This window comes from Aphidius gifuensis, linkage group LG3 (genome assembly GCF_014905175.1).
Source record: "Aphidius gifuensis isolate YNYX2018 linkage group LG3, ASM1490517v1, whole genome shotgun sequence".
NCBI classification, from domain to species: Eukaryota; Metazoa; Arthropoda; class Insecta; order Hymenoptera; family Braconidae; genus Aphidius; species Aphidius gifuensis.
Genome location: NC_057790.1, coordinates 1 through 22,138, shown reverse-complemented (window position 1 = coordinate 22,138; position 22,138 = coordinate 1). Strand labels below are relative to the sequence as shown.

Sequence of the window (22,138 nt, the reverse complement as noted above, 5' to 3'; positions counted from 1 at the left end):
AAATAAACAAATAAATTATATATACCTACATAAGTTTATGTAAAAATAATAATAATAATAAATAATAGTGATATTGCTATTGCTATTTAGATTCTAACTTGAAAAAAAAATCATAAAACACATCTCGTAAACAAACGTAGAAGCAATCTGCTATAGTCAATTTTGTACAAGCTGTTATTTTCTGGTAAACTATATAAATAAATAGATGAATAAATATAAAAATATTGATATATATTGAAAACAATAAAGATATAATAATTTAACATATTATATAGATATTTAAAGAAAGAATTAAGAAACAAAGAAAAAATATTTGGCTAGTAAAATGTTTCAAGTGTGAAATTAAAAACAAAAAAAATTATTGTGTGTGCTAAAATAAATTATTATTATTATTATTATTAGTATATTTGTTGACAGAAAATAGACATATATAATAATAATAATAATAAAGCTTGTGCACTATAAATATATTACATTAGATAATTATTATTTATTAATTTTTATATAATAATAGAAAACCTTCAATTTAAAACGCTTGATCAATGTCACAGACTAACTATGTTAACTATATAGATTTTATACATAAAAAAAATAATATAAAATAATTATTAAATTATTATGATCGTCAAGAGCTTGAACTTTTTATTTAGCATACTCTTATCTGAATAGTTGATATTTTTAAATAGTTCAAGCTCACTAATTAAATCAAACAATAATAATAATAATAATGATAATGATAATATATGTGTAATTGCACTGTGCGTGTTTAAATAATAAAATAAAAAATGTAATATTTTTTTTCTTTTGATACAATTAAAAATGACAGTTTTTTTTGACTTGTTATTATTATTATTTTTATTATTATAATACACATTCATTGCTTGAATATATATTTATATTAACCACCTGAAAAGTCTATTAAAAGTTTTTAATCTATATATAGGTATATATTATATCATCTAATTTGATTCTATAAAAATTGATAGTTATTAACATATTATTATAATAATATTTGTCAACCCGTCCCAATAAAATAATAATTAATAATTATTTACACATTTTTGTTTCTATATATATATAAAAAAAAAAAATATATAAATATTGTATATACACACAATTATATTAAAAATAAATAAATAAATAAATAAAGTATATGTATTTATGTGAGTGATACTTATCATATTATAACAAATCAATGGATGTTTGTAAATTATTATTATTATTATTATTATTATGATTATGTGTGGATGCATGTACAATGTACATATAGGTCGTCGAAATCGATACTAGAAAAAATTAATAAATGATATAAAAATTCAAATACACATATCAATTATTTATCAATTATTATAATCGGTGTAATTTTCGTAAAAAATAATAAAAACAAAAAATAATAATTATTATTTCAATGGAATAAATAAATAAATGAATAAAATGACTTGATTTATTTTGCAATAGTTGGTTTTTATTATTATTATTATTATTATTATTAATTACAATTAGTATAATTTGCATTTTGTGCAATTTTATGTATCATCAAAAAATCATCATGTATAATGAAAACTTAAAATATTTTTTTTTTCATCTAAAATTACTATGTTTCAATAGTGACATACATCATCTGTTTCATGGTAAAATTTACTTAATTATAGTTGATCAACATAGCTACAATTTTATTTTTTCATCAATCAATATTTGTCAATTATCTGAAGAAAAAAAAAAAAAAAAAAAACTACAAACACAATTGTTTTTTTTTTTCAAATCAATAATATATTGACATAATAATGATATAAAAAAACAAACAAACAAACAATGTCAATTTGGCCTCATTATTAATGAATGATTAATTTTTATTTAGCTAAATGTCAATGCTCATTTTATATTATTATTTTATTATTTTATTATTACGATAAATGTTTTTAAAAATTTGTTACTCATCATTATACATTGTACTGATTGTAGTATGCGAGTATTCATTTTATTATAGTTATTTATATTTTTATTTTAATTGCATTTAGACACAACACATCATGAAATTAATTCAAGAAGAAGAAAAAAAAAACATGAAAATTAAGAATTTCCAACATGTTTACTTGTCGGTTCTTTCAATTTTAATTTTAATATCTGGCTTATTTGAACTTGTATCCATGTCAGATTGTTCATTTTTTTTTTCCTTGTTCAACAATATAGCTTGTTTTTTTTTATCTGAATTGCGGAATCTATCATATCGTGAATCCTCATCATCACTTGATTTACCATGTTCAAGCTCATTATCACCATGTGGCAGTATGTCATTTAGTTTACCAACTTCATCCCACATTTCAGCTTCCATTTCACCGTCAATTATTGTTTTATTTTGATCATTATTATCAATGCTACCACTACTTGTATTTAATAAATCATTGTTTGATTGTGATTCATTTATTTGAGATGATTCAATGTTTTTTTCAACATCATTTGTTGTCAATTTACTTGATTCTTGTTGATCAATATCAGATGTTGCATTATCTGTATCCATTGGACTTGATGAATTTGCTGCTTCTACTAATGTTGTTGTTGTTGTTGTTGTGGTTGTTGTTGCAGCAGTTGCAACTGCTGTTGTTGTAGTTGTTGTTGCAGCTGCTGTTGTTGTTGTTGTTGTTTCTGGTGTTGTTACTGATTCTCCTTCTGCTTCTGCTTCTGCTGTTGCTGCAGTTGTTGTAGTTGTAGTTGTAGTTGTTGATGATGATGATATATTATTATTATCATTATTTTCATTGTCATTATCATTATTATTGTTATTACTATTATTAGTGTTGTTGTTGTTGTTGTTGTTATTTGCAGATGATGATGATGATGATGATGTTTGTAAATGAATTCTTTCAGCTTGACGACGTAATGCTTTATCATCATTATTACGAACATAACGTTTTAAATGACTTCTTAATGAACAATGCATTGCAATTGCTCTTTCAGCATTGTCATTACGTTGTAAATGCATTTTACACAATTCACAATATTGTACTTCAATAATTTTGATATATTCAGAGCCTACTTTGATCATTTGTTTTGTTTTGTGTCGTCTTTCATTATCTGGCATTGTTGATAAATCACCTTCAGATTTTTCTCTTTTCTTTTTTTCAACAAGACTATCACTATTATTACCATCAGCATCTTCAGCATCAACATCACCAACTGAATCCAAAGTCATAAAATTATTTAAATCAACTTCTTTGTCATCATCATCATCATCTTCTTGTCCACTTGAATTATCACCACCACCACCACCACCATGATTACTACCAGCTGGACTAGCACTACCATCATCATTTTTACCACCACCATTAATTCTATCGTCATTTGAATTTTTTCTTTTAATATGATCAAGACTTGCAATATGTGTTTCATATGGCATATATGAACGAAATTGTATACGACAAGTACGACAAAATGGTGTAAGAAGACGTTTCATACGACGATGTGCATCTGAACGATGATGTTGTGCTTTGAGTGAACGATAATTAAGCTTGCAAATTTGACAAAACATTGTACGAGATGGTAAATTGCCATGAGATGATTCACGAGCTTCAAGTTTTCCTTGTTCTTGACGTTGTAAAACACGCATTCGTGCAAGAGTTGACTTGTAACGTGCAGCAACACGTCTCATTGCTGTTTTATGACGTGCCGTAAATAAATGAAGAGAATACTCTTTAAATCTTGAACTACGATTACTACAATGAGGACATTGCAATTTAATAAATCTCTTGTTGTTGTTGTTGTTGTTGTTGTTTTCACGTCTATTTGTAATATCATCAGATTCTTTACGTTCATCTTTTTCATTATCCTCATTTGTTTCTCTATCACGATGATGTTGTTGTTCTTCTTCTTCATCATCATCTTCCACAACCTTGAAAAATAAATAAATAAATAAATATAAATAATCAATACACAATACACAATTTATGATAATTTATAAATTATTAATTACCCTTTTTTTAACTTGATCATCATCGTCGTCATCATCATCATCTTTCATTGTTTCTTCATCTTTTTCATCATCATCATCATCATCATTATTTTCTTCTTTGATACTTGGACGATCTAATTTATCTTTTTTTCTCTTGTCTTCTTTTGATTTTTTATCTTGATTTTCATTGTCATCATCATCATCGTCTTCTTCATCATCATCATCATCATTATTATTATCTTTGCTAGCTGGTGTCTATAATATAAATAAAATAATAATAATATTATCAATAATAATAATAAAAATAATAAATTTTTTATTACCTTTTGTCTATCATCATCATCGTCATCATCATCATTATCATTCCAATGATCTTCAGCATCTTTATCTTCTTCATCATCATCATCTGTAAATTCAGCATTAATAACCTTGGCCAAATCTCTGTCTTTATCTTTACTACTGGATCCAGTACCACTAGAATCTTTTTTACTACCAGATATTCTTGATCCGCCACCACTGCTAAATATAACAAAATTTTTTGTTTTTTTATTGTTTTTTTTTTTTGAATTACCTATATTTTAAATAATAAAAATAAAATATAATTACCTTCTTCTTATTTTTCCCGTAGTCATGCGAATTCTTTGTATATAATCACGTGATCGTGATGTTAATAATTTACGACGATAATCAATATTTGAATTGATATTACGTTTACGTGCAAGAAGAGCATCAGCACGTGATGTACGGAAATTTGGTCCACGACCACCACGTGATGATAATCGTCCTCGATAATTATTATTTTGATGTGATACTCTTCCACGTGTTGAATTGTTGTAACGTTGGCTTGGTGGTGCCATATCACTTATTCTTGGTGGTGGTGGTGGTGGAGCAGCATAATTTCTCGATGATGAAGAATGACGATCATCAGAACGATGATAAGACGATGATTGTCTATCAGATTGTCTTTTATCATCGTAAGCTGTTGATGATGATGTTGATCTTTTATTGTTGTCATTGTTGTATGTAGCTGATGAGCCACCACCTGATCCACCTCCACCTCCTCCACCTCCTCCACCACCACCATAAGATGATGAATACCGCTGCGAACTGTTGCCTTCACCCTGTCAAATCAAATTCATTTTTTTTCCGTCCAACTAAATTGTTCTTTTGCCTTTCACAACTAAATTGTTTTTTTTTTTTTTTTTCTATTTTTTCTATCTCTCTCTTTTTCTCGCTTTTTTTTTTTTTTTTTTTGTTTATTATACATATAATATAATCATTTCTACTTTGGTACCATTTTAGTCTTCAGCTTTATAATCAACATAATAATCATCTTTGATTTATGCTGTTTTTGTAATTATTACTTTGTGTTAAATTGATATATAAAAAAACATGTCTATATAATTAAAATATACGCTTACTAATTTATTTATTTATTTATTTATTTATTAATCATGTTTTTCGAAAACTTTATTATTTTATTTTTATATTATTTAATTGATATAAAATTCTCATGCTTTTGTTATTGATTGATGTATTATAGTACATATAATAATAGAGATTTTCAAAAATTATTATATATATATATATATATATTGTAGATAGATGTACATATGGGTCCAAAGATGTAGCTTAGAAAAATAAAAAGCGAAAAAAGTCTCGGGATGCTTCAATTCGAGTATGTTTTTCAATTATGCAGCCAAGAGAGAGAGAAATATATTTTATGTGTATATTTTATTTTATTTTTATTTTTATTTTTTGATAGATATATTTGACAGATAATCATGTCAACGGCCTAAGATTCAACGATATTATAATATATGTATATTCGCGTTTTCATTTTTATATTTTTCATGATAATGCTCAACGCGTCATAATTTGTACCGTTTGGTGATTTATCATAACTCATTTGGTTCAAATTATTATTATTATTAAACATTCAATGAGAGATCTCAATATTATTAATTTTTTTTAGAGAATCTCTATTATTTTTGTTTATTTATTTATAATAAAGTATTTGAGTCTATCAATTGATGATTCAATAAATAAATAAATTAATCACTCATAATTTATTTATATTATTGATATGATTTTTCTATAATTTTATTGTTGTAGAGATTGATAATTATTTCATACATACATATATATACGCATATAAATGATATACATATATACATACATATTTATTTATTTATTTATTTATTTATTATTGAGGCATTTTTAGTTTTTTTTTATTATTTATATATTATTATCATTTTATGCTCTCCCAATGAAAAAACGTATGGGTGTACAAGCAGCCAGTGTCGCGAAGCTTAAAAAGAAAGTATGAAAGAGATAAGTCCCGTTACTCGAAACCAAACAACTATACATTGTATATTTTACAAACCTAACTAAAAATTTAACTAATCTTTCAAAAAATAAAAAATAAAAAATAAATAACAATTAAACGATGACAAATTTTGAATTTAAATATTATTATATTTTGTTGATTGGTTATAGAGTAATTTATTATTTTTCATTCTTTCTGTCTTTCTTTTATTTTTTTTTTTTAAATAAATAATAAATTAATTTTAAAATTCATGTAAATAATTATTATTAAATAAATATAAATATAATAATAAATACCTGATAAGAGTCATTTCGAACACGTTTTCTATTTGTTTCACTGGATGAACGATGATCATCACGACTCGAATATGAATCCTTAAAATTTTCAAAAAGTAACCATTAATAATAATAATAGTATGACAATGAGGAATTTATTTTTTTAATAAAAATTAAAAATACTTACACGTTGTCGTTTGTAATTATTTGAATGATCACCACGACCTCCTCGACTAGAGTAACGATCTGAGCTACTACCACCACCGCCACCTATTATCATCATTAATAATAGTTTATTTATTTATTTATTATTTATTATTATATTGTTGATTTAAAAATTTAAAATCTTACTTGAATTGTATTTATTGCGAGAATCATAGCTGGGTGTTGAATACTTGAATCTTCCACCTCCTCTAGATGATGAGTAACCACCTCTGCTGACATTACTACTGCCACCATTACCACTGCTCCAATCACTACCACCACCACCACCTCGTCCTCTGTAAGAACTTCCGCCTCCTCGAGAATTAAAACCTCTTCCTCGGCTGCTCATTATTATTGTTGTTGTTGTTATTTTTGTATGTTTTATCTGAAATTATTTATCATTTTATTATTATTATTATTAATAATAAGAATAACAAGTTTTGTATTTAATCATAAAAATAAATTTGTAATTGATGATTAATAAAACAAACAACATTATACCAAAATACTTGTAATTAATTAATTAAATAAATAATAAATAACAATTGTTGATAATAATTTATTATTTATTTGGAGTATGCCTATTGCCACTTGATTTGTTTCACTCTTTTTTTTTTTTTATTTTATTATTTTGTTATATATTGTATATACTCTTCAAGTATGTATGTATCAAGCTTTAGCATAAAAATCAATAGCATCCATGAAGCCATACGCTGCTTGATGTATAATTATTGCGTACATTTTTTTTTTTTTCCTTCATGCTCCGTATATTACATTACTTGTATAATAATAATATTACAACATAAAAATTATTATTATTATTAAATAGATGTTATATTATTATAATTGATTATATTTACCTGATATCAAATCAATGCTTCTTATTTTTTTATCAGCAGCACTTTTATTACATAGAGTTAAACAATCACCAAAAAATATACAAGTATTATTATTATAATAATAATAGTTTTATGTGTGTATATTCATATATATGGATGCCGGAGAATGGCGTGTATTTTTTTATTTTTTTTTTTTCTCTCTATTCTGGCATTGGCATACCAAATACCAATGCATTCAAGAAAGCACCCCAAAATGTCGTCTTGTGAGTTGTATGTGTCGTGTGTGTGTGTATGTGTGTGCGTGGGTTTTTTTTTTTTTTCCGTGGTGGGGTGTGTAGAGTGGCGACAGTAGCAGCTTGTGGCGTACCTTACAACTCTTACAAGTTACTTGAAGAAACTTGGAATATGATATGAACCGGAACTTGAAATGATTTTTTAATTAAAAAAAAAATACAATAATTAATATATATAGTAGTTTTATTATAACGAAAAAAAAATATAAGATTAATATATTGATCTTATTGTTATAAAAAAAATAAATATAAATTAGCAGCCAATAACAATGAATAATACGAGGAGGAATACTGTGGAAAAAGAACCATCACAAGGCAATAAATTCGGAATTTAAAAAATAAAAATACTGACTTTATATGATTGTTTGTTATAAAATAAGTACACCGTTGGCTATTTACTATTTATTTATTGTTGTTGAAGCTTCAAAAAATATTAATATACAGTGATTGATTATTATTATTATTAAAATACGTATAAAAAATCAGTTGAAAAAATAAAATAAACATTATCAAGTGTATCTATAAAATGATGGATCATCAACATCAACATACAAACAGTGATTCAATGCTACGAGATTATGAGAGACAATCAAAAATGCGACGTCGTCAAATAGAATTAAATTTTGAAATGTTGTGTCAAAGTTTTGCAAGTCAAATTGAAGAATCCTTGTCTCGTTTACCTCATCAAATACGTCAACTGACACTCAATCAATTGATTAATCAAAATTGCAATAGTCTGGATGAGATGGATGATGGTTTTGATGAAGTATCATCATCATCATCATCAGCAACAGCAACAGCAACAGCAGCTACTTGCAATAAAGTAGATTATGTAGATATTCAACAAAATAATAATAATAATAACAACAACAATAATATTTGTACATCAAAAAATGCTAGTCGAATAACTCGAAGCTTTAAACAAAAAATAAATATGAAAACTCCAATTTCATCATCATCATCATTAATATTTAACAATATAACACCAAAAATTAAACCCAATACACAATTAAATATGTTGAGACGTCCAAAAGAAGGTGAAATGGTTGTCAGTATGCAAGGAAGTCCAATATTGATATCAGGAATTGTTAAAGCCAAAACTGCAAATATTAATGTTCCACTTGGTAATGGTGAAATGATGTCATTGATGCCACATGATGGTTTACGATTGTCTCTAGTGCCACATCTTGATGAGGAAACAATGAAACAATTAAAAACTCTTAAACGACACATTGAAAGTGTCATTGGAAATAAATCATGAAAATTATCATTATTATTATTATTATTATTATTATTAATTTAATTGTTAATCATTTTGTGAGCCTAATTATTTTATTTTACAAGTATTATTATTTTTTTTTTTTGTATTAATTATCATGTAGAAAAAAAACAAACTATACATTAGTATTATATTGAAAATTGAAAATTATCAACTAAATAATTTTGTACTCTTACTAATAATTGAATGCAAACTTTAATTTTTTTATTTATATCTTTTAATATTGATACCCTCCATTTGTTGTTATTTACATTATTATTATTATTATTATTTCACATTTACCATGATTTTTTTATTTAATATTATTATTATTATTATTATTGTTATTATCATTATTATTCATACATACTATTTGTTTTTATAATTATCTAGCAATTTGTAATACTAAACAGTCGTAAGAATGAACTATCCAAATTTTGCAACTATAAATTTAAACACACTCAACTAACTTTGTTAGAATTGAACAATATTATTGTATTGCTGATAGTTATTATTCTGATTTATGTTAATATTTACATTGATTAAAATAAAATAAATTTTTTAAGTAAAAATGAATGTGAGAAAATTATATGGTAATATTGATAATGACAATAAAATAATAATTTATAATGATATAATTGTAGCACCTGTATATTGTTTATTAATTAATTATTATCCATCAAAACTATATTCTGCATCTGATGATGATTGAAGTGTTTCTTGTTGTTTCCAACGAGTATTATTTGGACTGCAATGTACAATAACTGATAAAGCAAGACTTTTAATACGATTATATGGTCTTCCATCAGTTAATAAATTATTGAGTTTTTCTAATCCTCCCTCAGCTTCAACAAGTGAACAGTACTTGTTTGCTGCGTGTGTGTATATTAAAATTATTAAATTAATAATGATAAAAATACTTTTACTTTTACTTTTTTTTTTTTACTTACGATATACTTGGGTTAAATTTGCAAGTGCCCATACAGCCCAATGTTGACATTCTGGTGTATGATAAACATCTAATAATCTTAATAATGGTAAAAATGAACGATAATTAATATTACGTTGAGCTGATAAATCCCAACGTTCAATAGCCTCAACCATCATGCTTAAAACTTGATCTCTTGATGGTTGTTCAACACTCCATGATTCAATTCCATCTGATGCCATATGTGCCAATATACCAGTTGCATTATATGATACCTCAATTCCATCACTATCATAACGTAATAAATTAGCAAATACTGATACATATTGTTGTTGCATTAAATGAGGACGAAGAGCATCAACTTCAGCAACATTACCCAATAAACCCATCATATTTCTTAATAATTCTTCTTTTGATGGATATTGTTTAACACAACGTAAAAATAAATTCATACCACCTTCATCTAAAAATCTTTGACAATTAATTGGTGTTTCATCAGTCATATTCCACATTGTTGACCATGCAACTTCAAGTACATCATCAAATATACTACAATCAACTCTGTATTGTACTAATTTTAACATTGTTCCAACACAACCTAATTTACCAAGTAAACGTTTTTTTTTACCTTCAACTTGGCATGCCAATGAATTTAATAAATAAATACCAATACGTTGTACAAAACCTTCTGATTCAGCATGTTTTGCAGAGTGTAATAATACTTTAACAAGTGGCTCATAATTTGACATAACATCATGGGGTATACGAAATTGACAAAGTGCTAAACAACTATTACGCATCATTGTTTCTTCATCTTTATGTGCACTCATACCAGCAAGTAATGTACCAATAATACGTTTTTTCATTTGTCCAACAAGTTGACATTTATCTTTTGTTTTAACAATATAAAATAATGTTGCACTACCAGATATTTGTATATGTTTTTCAGACAAATGTTTTTCCATAGCTTCAAGTACAGTACACAATGCTTGATCCATACGTTGACAATTTTCATATCTAAATACATGATACAAATCATTTAATACTTTTTGTAATAAATCTGGTTTATTATCCATACAAACACGAGCAGCAATAAGTATTTGTTGATCATTAGCATCACCAGATATCTGTAAATTATTATAAACAAATAATTTAAATCAATAAATTAATATAAAAAAAAACAACTTACAACTTTTGCTGGTATATCATGTCTTCTACATGCACCATCACCAGTACCATATAAACCTAAATATTGCAATGGATTATTAACTCTACATGCAAGTCCTTGAATATCACAAAGTCCATAATAATAATCATCACCACCACCACCACCACCACAAACACGTGTATTATCACGTATTGGATGTTCAGCAACTCCACGACCAGCTAAATTTGTTCCTCCAATATCTAATGATAATAAATTTGGTAAACCATTTACCAATTCAGCTAATATTTGATTAGAATTTTTATAAATTCCATTAGCATGATTTGCATGTGAAATATCAAGATGTTTTAGTCTTTTTAATTTAATAATATTTTCAACAAATGCATGAGGATCACCAATTATTTTAACATTATAAAGACATAATGATATTAAATATGGTACTGATGAATAAAATTCAAAATTACCAATATTACTTGCATTTGAAAGATCTAAATGTGTTAAATTTGTTAAACCAGATAATAATATTGGATATTGTTCTGGTGCAACTTGAACACGTTCAAGTGCCAAATGTCGTAAATTATTTGCATTAAAAACATATCCTCTTTTAAGATAATTAACAGATGAATCTATATCTGTAAATAAATAAAAAAAAAAAATATATATTTATAGGTATATACCTATAACTAATAGATGGATAACATTAAAATCATCAACAACTTACAACTTGTTAAATCTACTGGATTAACATTGTGACATCCACGAAATGATAAACTTTGTAAATTTTTTGAATTATTATTTATGTACTCGATTGATAATTTACTAAGATATTCACAGTCATTGAATGCCAAATGTGTGACGTGATGATTGGCAATAATACCAACTGATATATCACTTATTTTGCTGTTTGTAACTTTAACACGTCTCAATCTTGTTGCAATAATATCTTCAAATATTAAAAAAAAATCATCATCCACAATAATATTATCACATTTTTGGGCAAATTCAATTATTTTATCGCATATTTCACTTGGAAATACAAGACCACGAATGAGACTTCGTTGTCCATGTTTTCCTTTTATTGATATTATATCTAAATTATTACAAATTTTTTTGAAACAAAGTTCTGCAAGACTTTCTGGTCCAACATATTGTTTTGAGTTGAATAATGCATCAATATGCGCCATATTTATTTATTTATTTATTTATTTATTTTTTATTAATTATTATTAATCACACAATAATTTTTATATTATTGAAAAATTGATAATCCAAGTTTTTATTATTGATAAAATTGCACACATTTTTTCATCATGTATTGATTTGGATTAATTTGTGTGTGTATTCATATGTGTGTGTTTGTGTAATAATTAATATTCCTACAAATCATCAGCTGTAATGTTTATTATTATATTTAATGATATTGATATTATTAATATGACATATCATTGTGTGTTGTTGTTGCTGCTGCTGCACCATAATCATTCATCACACACTCTTATTGTATCATTCTATCATTTTATTATTGGTTAATTTCTTTTCTTGTATTTTATTTTTTTGCTTCTACAATTATCACCTTCACTACTCACCCTCTGCAATTATAATTATAATAACAACAATAGCAATACAAAAACTATTATTATCTATTTAGTAGTAAATAGTAATGCCTGTCACTTGATTCATAATAATAATAATAATAATCATCATCATAATATTTTGTCAATAAACCACCAAGCCATCTTTGTCAATTAATGATGTTATCTTCATTTCAACAATAAAGATGTGCTTAATTATATATTTAATAAATAAATACCACTATGGTATTTTATTGGAGTCTTTGAAAAATTCACTGAATGCACATCTTGAATACATATGTATCTATAAATATATATATATCTATATCATATAGGTATATATATATATATTATTGGTTTACATATACCTAATATATCATGTATTTGATGATGATGATGATGATGATGCAGATGATGATGATGATGATATACACCTATTTATATTATTTTGACACAACTTGAGTGTGCTTGAATGTGTCAAAATACTTTTAAGCTTGTATCCCGTTGCTGTGTGCCCTGTGTGTTGTTGTTGCGTGGAATTGCGCAAATTGTGTGTGTGTGTGTGTTTATACACACAATCACACACAATATATTTATAAATATAACAGGTTTTCTTTTTTTTTTTTTTATCGCCAACATCCGTTTATTAATTATTTTGACTAGCGTAGTTGTAATTTATTTTATTGTAATTGTACAATAAAATACAAATATAAATAATACAACTTGATTAGTGTAAATTATTATTTTTTAAGATTTTAATTTAATAAGTGGGTCAATTATTGTGTGAGTGTGTTTAATTTTTTTTTTTTTTTTAACCATAGATACAATTTAAATTACGCGGGTTTGACCTAACAGCGCCAATTCTTTCACGTACTAATATTTTTTTTTTTTTTTTTTATCCGCCATCTTTATTAAGAAAGAGAGAGAGAGAGAATATACCTGAATGACGACATCACATATTGTGTGTGCAATGTGCCCTCGTGTTGTCGTTTTCATATAAAAATAAAAAAAAAAAATCACAAGTATTTATTTATAATAATCTCTCAAGACAATTATTAAATGTTTATCAATAAGGCATCCACATTAGTTTTTGTAATGTTCAAGTATTTCATAAATTTGACTTGATATTAATTTATTTTTATATGTTTATTAAAATCAAAAACATATTGTGTGTGATTGCAATTACTTTTCATGTAAATTACAACAAAACATGTGACTAGTAATTTAATGGTATGAATATTGAATTTATTAATATTTATTTATAATACGTATAGGTAATAAATCAACACAAATAATAATAATAATAATAATAATGTTTGCAGTTTATTTTTTTTTGTTAACATACAACGAAATAATGAGGATACAAAGGCAATATTGGCCAATTCATTAACAATAATGAGAAACGAGAGCTATTTAGTAATATAACGAAATTGATAAAAGAATTTGATAAAATGAAAAAATTAAATAAAACTTCAGATGCCAATGTTGAATTTCTCGAGTCAACACGTCGTTTATACAGGTTTGTTTTTCATATTTTATATAAATTTATTTATTTATTTATTTATTTATTTATTTATTGAAAATTTACAGAGGAGCAACGGAAATTGCTAAAAAATTAGATGAAAAAAAAAATAGTGTTTCATCAATATTAGACATATTTACAATTGAAAATGAGGTTTTACGAGGAAAACTTAAAGATTATTGTGAAAGATTATTATTTAAAGATCCAATTGGTCATGCTAAAAAAATTGAAGAATTATTATGGCGACGTGGATTTTATGATGCTGTATCAACAGCTAAAAAAATTGTCAAGACAAATGAATGGAGTAAAATTGAAAAATCATTATTGTTGACTCATTTGTCTGTTGGTGTTGGATTTTATCATCATTTAATATTACGTATACATTTAGAAAATAAACTTGATCTTGCTGGTTTCATTGATTTTGCATATCCTCAAAATGATTGTTATTATGTTAAAGATATTAAAAAACAAAATCAACAACAACAACAAGATGATGAACAATTAAAAGAATGTTTAATGAAAATTGTTCATCGTAGTTTAGTTTGTTTGGGTGATTTGGCACGTTATAAACTTGAATTTGATGCAAATTGGGATCCAATGATTGCAATGAGATATTATAAAATGGCAATAACAATTGAACCAAATTATGGTATGCCTCATAATCAACTTGGCACATTGGCTGCCAATAAAAATTATGGTATTGATGCTGTTTATTATTATTTACGTTCAACATTGTGTACTCTACCATTTGAGGGTGCAGAAGGTAATTTAAATAGAATTATAAATACAAATAATAATAATAATAATAATAAATTACCATTAGCACCATCTAAAATATGTGCAAATTTATTATTTAATTTAATTAAAAAATGGTACAACAACGATACTCCAACTACAAGTAAAAATTACATTGTTGATACAAATACAAATGATACTTGTCAAATATTACTTGATAATATTGAAAATTTATTAAAAATTGATAAATTAAATAATGATAATGATAACTTATCTGAACAAACTACAAGTATTGATAAATTTTTAAAAAATTTAAAAAGTCAAGATTTACCATATTTAAGTGATAATGTTGTATTTAAAATTGTTTCAATTTGTTTAATGTTAATATCAAAATTGAAAAAAAATAATTCATCACAATTAAATCAAGTTATTGCATTTATGCTGTCTGTATTATCAAAATTACTTCAAGTTGCAGTTTGTCGTCTTGAAATGTCAATTGATAAATTATCATCATCATCATCATCATCAACAACAACAAGTGATGTTTTGATTAATAGTAATCATGAAAAATTAATAATCAAAAACGATAAATCTATTAATGACAATGAAAATTTAATTATTAACAAAACAAATAATAAAAATGGTCATGTGAAAAATCGAGTAAAATCCAAAAGTTTATTAAGTAAATTACGAAGACCTAAAAAACGAGTAAACAGTTTGGATTCAGATTCAAGTGATATCGATGAATTTGATGATGATGATGATGATGATGAAATAATTAATAATGATAATACATCAAGTGATGAATACAATTCAGAAAAAGATGTCAATTCGGATGAGAGTGAACAAGAAATTGATGAATCTAGTCAAGATGATGATTCAAATGATTCAACTGATTCAACTGATAATGATGATGATGATGATGATGATGATAATAATAATATTGAAAATAATTGTGTTGCTAATGATGAGATAACAATAAATAATAAAATATTAATGATATTAACAAATGAGGGATTACTTCAGTCAATTAAAATTTGTTTCAACTGGTTGCAAGATAATCAAGATATTATTAAATTAGCATTTAAAGGCTCACAATTATTATTGAAACGAATAACAATATTTTTTAATATAATTAATATTAATATAAATAAAATTATGAAAAATAAAAATATATTTAATGATGAATCAATGATATTTTCAAATAATCAAGATGATGTATTAAATAATTATATAAAAATTATTCCATTACCTGAAGACATTGATTTGCAAGGTTTAAATATATTAAATGCTTCTCATAATAATATTGATTGGAAAATATTGAAAATTTTAAATATTAATAATCAAGAAGAAAGTCTATTGAGATGCTTGAAAATTATTAATTTTGCAAATTATTTATGTACAATTGATGAGTCTGGCCTAAAATACAATGATACAAATGGCTATTTTTATAATGATGATTTAAATAAGCCAAATGATAATGATAATGATAAATGTTCAACATCAAAATCAACAGCAATTGTTAATGACAATGATGATGATTTAATAATAAATAATAATTCAAAAGGTAAACTTATGAGACATATGGGTGAACTTTGGCTAAAGGCTGAGGTTAAAGCTCTTGAAAATCGTTTAAAATCAAAATTAATGTCAGCATATTTAGTACCAGATCATGATGCACTTGCTAAATATACACCACTTTTAAAACGTCTTGTTTATACTAAAAAATTTATCATTGTTATTCCATCAATTGTTGTATCAGCTTTGGATGAATTAAAACGTACAAGTGGTCATGCACGTGAAGCAACAAGATGGCTTGAAGGACAATTAAAAAAAGGCTCAAGATTTTTACGTGCACAACGTCCTCAAGAAAATTTACCACTTGCATATATTAAAGGACCACGTCCAAAAGATAAAGAAGCTTGGGTATTTTTTCAAATTATTGAATGTTGTCATTATCTACAAAAACAAACTAAAATTGATAATGATTCAAATGAGCCACCAGTTGTTACACTATTAACTGGTATAACAAGAAAATCATCACCATCATCATCATCATCATTGAGTTTTAGTCCAGATGGATTGGCTCAAAATGCTGGTAATTATTTATTTATGTTAATTAATTTATATCGTTTAATATATATATATTTATTTATTTATTTATTTATTTATTTTTAGGTATTAATTTGGAGCACATTGAGTCATTTCATACCAAATGGAAAACTTCAAGTAAAAGTCATGGTTGATGATGATGCATATTGTATCATTAAACAAGTGGATTAAAAAAAAAAAAAAAAACAACAACAACAACAACAAATCTTTATTATAATTAATAATTTAATGACAATGGTAAAACAACCATTTTATCATTATTATTATTATTAATACTATGATGATGATGATGATGATGAATGAATGATTAAATTCAATTGCCAAGGTCACACATACACATACACACACACATACAGAGGGTTGGAAACCCATAATTAAAAAATATAGCTATTTATAGCTGTTAATTTGTCATTCTTTTAAAATCAATAATAAATTTTTTTTTTGTTTCTTTAGAAATTAACAAACAAAGTGATTGCTTATTTATTTTTCTATATATTATTATTATTATTATTATTATTTCATACATGTGTGTGTATTCAATTCTTGTATGATGGTATGCTAATTCTATATATGATAGTATATACGTACATGTGTTAAATCATATGTTTTTAGAATTGTAAATCTATGAAATCTACTACATATGTCAAGCAACAAGTTTTGTTTAATTAATAAATTGTAGGTGTGTTTTATTTTTTGTAAAACTATTATTATTATTATTATTATTATTATTTATAAATTTTCAACAAATATTTTAGATGTATTAACAATGGCTGATTTGAATAATCATGATGATGATGATGATGATGATCCAGAGCCAACAACATCAACACCAGAGGATAAAATAAAGTCAGTCATATCATTTAGTCAAAAATATAAATTGCATCGACCACCAAATCTCGTGATAAATGATGACAACAATTTAATACCAACAATTGAAAATTTATCACAATGTAGTCCAGTACGTTCACCTTTTCCATCAAATGAATCATTAAATGATGATTTTTTAATAAATAAGAATGATACAACAAAAATAGTCAATGAAAGCTGTAATAATAGTTATAATTATTCAGTAGAAAATAATAATGTTAATTTAACAATGTGTCAAATGAAAATATTATGTTTATTAAAACATTTTGGTTTGAGTCATTTGGCATTTATATTTATTGAACAAGAGGTAAATTATATTATTTATTTATTTATTTATTATATGCATGTGTAGTTTTAAAATTTATTTAATTTATTTTTTAGATTGATATTGAGCTGTTTGTTACTTTGGTTGATCAAGATTTACAAGAAATTGGAATTGAAAAAAAAACTGATCGTCAAATAATTTTATCTGTTATTGCCGAGTGCAAAAAAAGATTTAAATAATTTTATAATTAATATAATTTATACGTTAAAATAAAAAATGAAAAAACATGATTATTATAATTTAATATAGGTATATATTGTTGTTGTTGTTGTTATAATGTTATTTTTTTATTACACACATACATCTATGTACACACATACGCATACGCGCATCCATACTCCCTCATATGCATACATACTTAATACTTGTGTACATATGTATTACTTACAGCTGTGAGTCATTGAGAGAGAAAAATATAGAAAAAAAAAAAAATTTTACAAGCAACAAGGAATCAGCTATTATTTTATTAATACATAATAGGTACCTATAACTATTTAGAAAAAAAAGATATTATTAATTATTTCATCACCACGGGTGCCGAACAATCAGCCATGTCCGTCTCTCAGATGGAAAGTATCCTTTTTTAATATAAATTAAAAATAGGTATTTATTATTTGTCAATTGTCAAGTGACAATTATTATTGAGGTTATATTGTTTTTTAGGTATATTTTTCTTAACAATAATAATAATAATATTAGAAAATTTATTCAATTTAAAATTTGCTGTAAAAGAACTTGAACGTAATTCTAAAAAATGTGAAAAAGAAGAAAAAATTGAAAAATCAAAAGTTAAAAAAGCCATACAAAAAGGTAATACAGAAGGTGCAAGAATACATGCAGAAAATGCAATACGTCAAAAAAATCAGGCACTTAATTATTTACGTATGAGTGCAAGAGTTGATGCTGTTGCAAGTCGTGTACAAACAGCATTAACAACAAGAAAAGTAACACAATCAATGGCTGGTGTTGTTAAAGCTATGGATGCTGCAATGAAATCAATGAATTTAGAAAAAATATCTGGTTTAATGGATAAATTTGAAAGTCAATTTGAAGATCTTGATGTACAAAGTTCATATATGGAAAATGCAATGTCACAAACAACAACAACAAATGTACCACAAAATGATGTTGATTCATTGATGCAACAAGTTGCTGATGAAGCTGGGTAAATTTATTATTATTTATTTTATAAAACACTTGATCAATCAATCAATTAATTCATTGATTTATTAATTTATTAATTTATACTATTTTTATTATTTAAAAAATTAAAGATTGGAGCTCAATATGGAATTACCATCAGGACAATTGGGTAGTCTTGGTACATCATCAACTGTTGTCAGTCAAGAACAAGATGAACTTACCCAAAGATTGGCTAGACTCAGAGAGTAAAATTATTTATTTAATTAATTATTAATAGATGCCTTAAATTCCATGAATATTATTTTTACATGCATATATACCTCTATCTATGTATATGGCTATTTTGTTTAATTTAATAATAATTTATCAAATTATTCGTAAAAACTTGATATTATTATTAAGAATAAAATTGAATAATGGAATAATTTATTGTTGTAGTTTTTATATAATAAATTAAATAATTGATATTTATTAATATTTCAAGATTTAGGCTATATGTTATTGATAAAATAATGTAATACACACTATCAAATTTTTTGTAATGTAATTAATTAATAACCTTCCAATAAACAATAATATTGTATGCACTTATTGCTATTACTTGATGTATATACCGACATAAAATTTATTAATTACCTGGATACTTGGCTCTACTTGGCTTCATAAACATAAAGAAATATATACATGTACGTATATGTCATTAATTGTAATTTTTTCTTTGTTGGAGTATTTAAATGTTGCCTGTAAATTATGTAATATAATTTATAATGAGTTTAACAACAAATTTAAGAGATTTAATTATTAATAACAACAGTTATACATGATGAATATTATTTCTTTTAAATACAAAATATATATTTATTTATACAAAAAAAAAATGTTGTATAAATACATAATTATGTATATTATAATAATTCGTGTAAGTTGTGTATGTACAAGTCAATTGTTTATTTATTTATTTATTAATAATTGTAGTTGCTTAAAAAAATTAAAGACAAAACCCATGGAATCTGTTTGTTATTGAAAAATTTGACAGATTTCTGTACTGTTGTTATTATTTGGTGTTTTTCACGGGATCAACTGTCCATCTAACGGCTTTGGTGGACAACAATCTCTTGTACTGTTATTATTATTCGGTGTTTTTCATGGGGTCGGCTGTCCACCTAACGGCCTTGGTAGACAACAATCTTGTTAATAATTTTTATTTAATTAATTAATAATGAAGGAATAGTTTAATTAAAAATCTTTTTAAATAACAATGTTTAGAATTGATTTATTTATATGAGGAAATTATGGGGAGTTGAATTATTTAACAAAATATATATGTCAATTTTAGGATTTTGAATGGTTTAGTTTTTTGGATTTGCCGTTGGGGCAGCACCTTACGGACAAGGTCTCGTGGCAAGAAAATATTGTATAATTAAATTGTTTTTAGTAAATTAATTAATTGTTTATAAAATAATCTATTCTGATGATAATTTGCGTAATTTAATGGAGAATTTAATGGCGTTTGAATCATAATTTTAGGATGGATATTAAGAAAGCTATAAGAATTTGAAAATCATGTATGGGTATACTGTATGGCTAGGATGATGTTTGATATTACAAGTTATTTTGGATTAATTAAAAAATGGAATAAATAAATAATAGCGATAATGATTGGATGCGGATTAAAAAAAGAAAGTTAATGATGTTTGATAGGTATTTTTAGGATTAATATTAAGCGGGTTATTGGGATTCATAAAATTGTACTTTTCTCACAAGTTGTCCATGAATATATAAGGACCAAAACGTCAACTAACGGGGATCCCTGATACCACAGTGACGTACAAATATAGTATTTAGGCCAAATGCTATCTTGTATCCTTTAGTTGTGTACACGTAAGCATAGTAGAGTTCTTTGTTTAGTTTGTTGTTTAAAGTAGTTTAATTTGATTTGATTGGCTTACTGTGGTATACTTCAGTCATCGAGTGGTCGACGCCTGCAGCCCCGTGTGGTTGGTTGGTTGGGGCTGTGGGCGTCTAAGGGTATTAATAAACCAATACCCGGCGCAAAGCGCTGAAAAAATCTGTGCTCGGTCGGTAACTTATCATTGACATAAAAAAAGTAGAGATCTTGAAAAATAAATTCAAAATATAAATAGTTTCAAGTATATCCGTAAGAGCAGTCAATTCCGGAATTTGAAATTCTCAAAATAAATTCAAATAAATAAATTCAAATATATAAAATCAATGATTCTAAATACAACAACAACAGCAGCTAATTCCGGCATTCAATATTCTCTTTATAAATGGGAATTTGGACTTAGGCAAAAATTTGGAAGGTAGGTGCTATATATAGAGGGAAAAAATATTTTTTTTTTTGCTTACAAGTACTTATTTTTTTACGGGGATCATTTTTAGATATACTTTGTATTTACATGGGTTTATGGACTTGTACAAAATTTTGGAAGGTAGGTACTATATATAGATACAGAAAAAAATTCTTTATAGCTTATAAATACTTGGCTGCTTGCGTGGTTTACTTTTTAACATACTGATACTTAGTTCATACAGGCTGGGACTTGTAATATTTTTCAGTAGATAGTTTATATATATTTTTTTTCATACATGTGTAATATAATAT

At 25.3% G+C, this 22,138-nt stretch overlaps 6 protein-coding genes across 9 annotated transcripts; 4 read left to right on the top strand and 2 right to left on the bottom strand.

Moving 5' to 3' along the window:
- Positions 1-1,443: 1,443 nt before the first annotated feature.
- On the bottom strand, positions 1,444-7,884 carry LOC122851153 (uncharacterized protein DDB_G0283357-like). Of its 2 annotated transcripts, none has more exons than XM_044150208.1 (8): positions 7,615-7,836; positions 6,902-7,139; positions 6,738-6,820; positions 6,572-6,649; positions 4,553-5,067; positions 4,270-4,462; positions 3,968-4,201; positions 1,444-3,886 (listed from the first exon to the last, which is right to left on the bottom strand). In XM_044150208.1, the coding sequence occupies exons 2-8, from the start codon at positions 7,101-7,103 to the stop codon at positions 2,090-2,092; spliced, it is 3,102 nt and encodes a 1,033-aa protein (XP_044006143.1). In that variant the 5' UTR covers positions 7,104-7,139; positions 7,615-7,836; the 3' UTR covers positions 1,444-2,089. The 2 variants fall into 2 exon arrangements, with proteins under 2 accessions (XP_044006143.1, XP_044006142.1); XM_044150207.1 differs by having other exon boundaries at positions 1,763-3,886; positions 4,270-4,465; positions 7,615-7,884.
- Positions 7,885-8,412: 528 nt separating this feature from the next.
- Positions 8,413-9,147, top strand: LOC122851152 (serine/threonine-protein kinase phg2-like). The gene has a single exon (XM_044150205.1). It carries the CDS (start codon positions 8,413-8,415, stop codon positions 9,145-9,147), a length of 735 nt encoding a protein of 244 aa, XP_044006140.1.
- Positions 9,148-9,199: 52 nt separating this feature from the next.
- Positions 9,200-13,365, bottom strand: LOC122851151 (protein zer-1 homolog). The gene is made up of 4 exons (XM_044150204.1): positions 11,959-13,365; positions 11,262-11,869; positions 10,095-11,199; positions 9,200-10,016 (listed from the first exon to the last, which is right to left on the bottom strand). Exons 1-4 carry the CDS (start codon positions 12,419-12,421, stop codon positions 9,817-9,819), a joined length of 2,376 nt encoding a protein of 791 aa, XP_044006139.1. The 5' UTR covers positions 12,422-13,365; the 3' UTR covers positions 9,200-9,816.
- Positions 13,366-13,761: 396 nt separating this feature from the next.
- Positions 13,762-17,382, top strand: LOC122851148 (protein SMG5). The gene is made up of 4 exons (XM_044150199.1): positions 13,762-14,038; positions 14,131-14,327; positions 14,399-17,163; positions 17,244-17,382. The coding sequence occupies exons 2-4, from the start codon at positions 14,260-14,262 to the stop codon at positions 17,309-17,311; spliced, it is 2,901 nt and encodes a 966-aa protein (XP_044006134.1). The 5' UTR covers positions 13,762-14,038; positions 14,131-14,259; the 3' UTR covers positions 17,312-17,382.
- Positions 17,368-18,582, top strand: LOC122851150 (ankyrin repeat and SAM domain-containing protein 6-like). Of its 3 annotated transcripts, none has more exons than XM_044150203.1 (3): positions 17,368-17,414; positions 17,933-18,351; positions 18,426-18,582. In XM_044150203.1, exons 2-3 carry the CDS (start codon positions 17,944-17,946, stop codon positions 18,546-18,548), a joined length of 531 nt encoding a protein of 176 aa, XP_044006138.1. In that variant the 5' UTR covers positions 17,368-17,414; positions 17,933-17,943; the 3' UTR covers positions 18,549-18,582. The 3 variants fall into 3 exon arrangements, with proteins under 3 accessions (XP_044006138.1, XP_044006136.1, XP_044006137.1); XM_044150201.1 differs by lacking the exon at positions 17,368-17,414 and adding an exon at positions 17,518-17,852; XM_044150202.1 differs by lacking the exon at positions 17,368-17,414 and adding an exon at positions 17,518-17,856.
- Positions 18,583-18,821: 239 nt separating this feature from the next.
- Positions 18,822-20,850, top strand: LOC122851149 (charged multivesicular body protein 1b). Its single transcript, XM_044150200.1, has 3 exons — positions 18,822-18,942; positions 19,069-19,534; positions 19,644-20,850. Exons 1-3 carry the CDS (start codon positions 18,921-18,923, stop codon positions 19,759-19,761), a joined length of 606 nt encoding a protein of 201 aa, XP_044006135.1. The 5' UTR covers positions 18,822-18,920; the 3' UTR covers positions 19,762-20,850.
- The last annotated feature ends 1,288 nt before the right edge of the window (positions 20,851-22,138 follow it).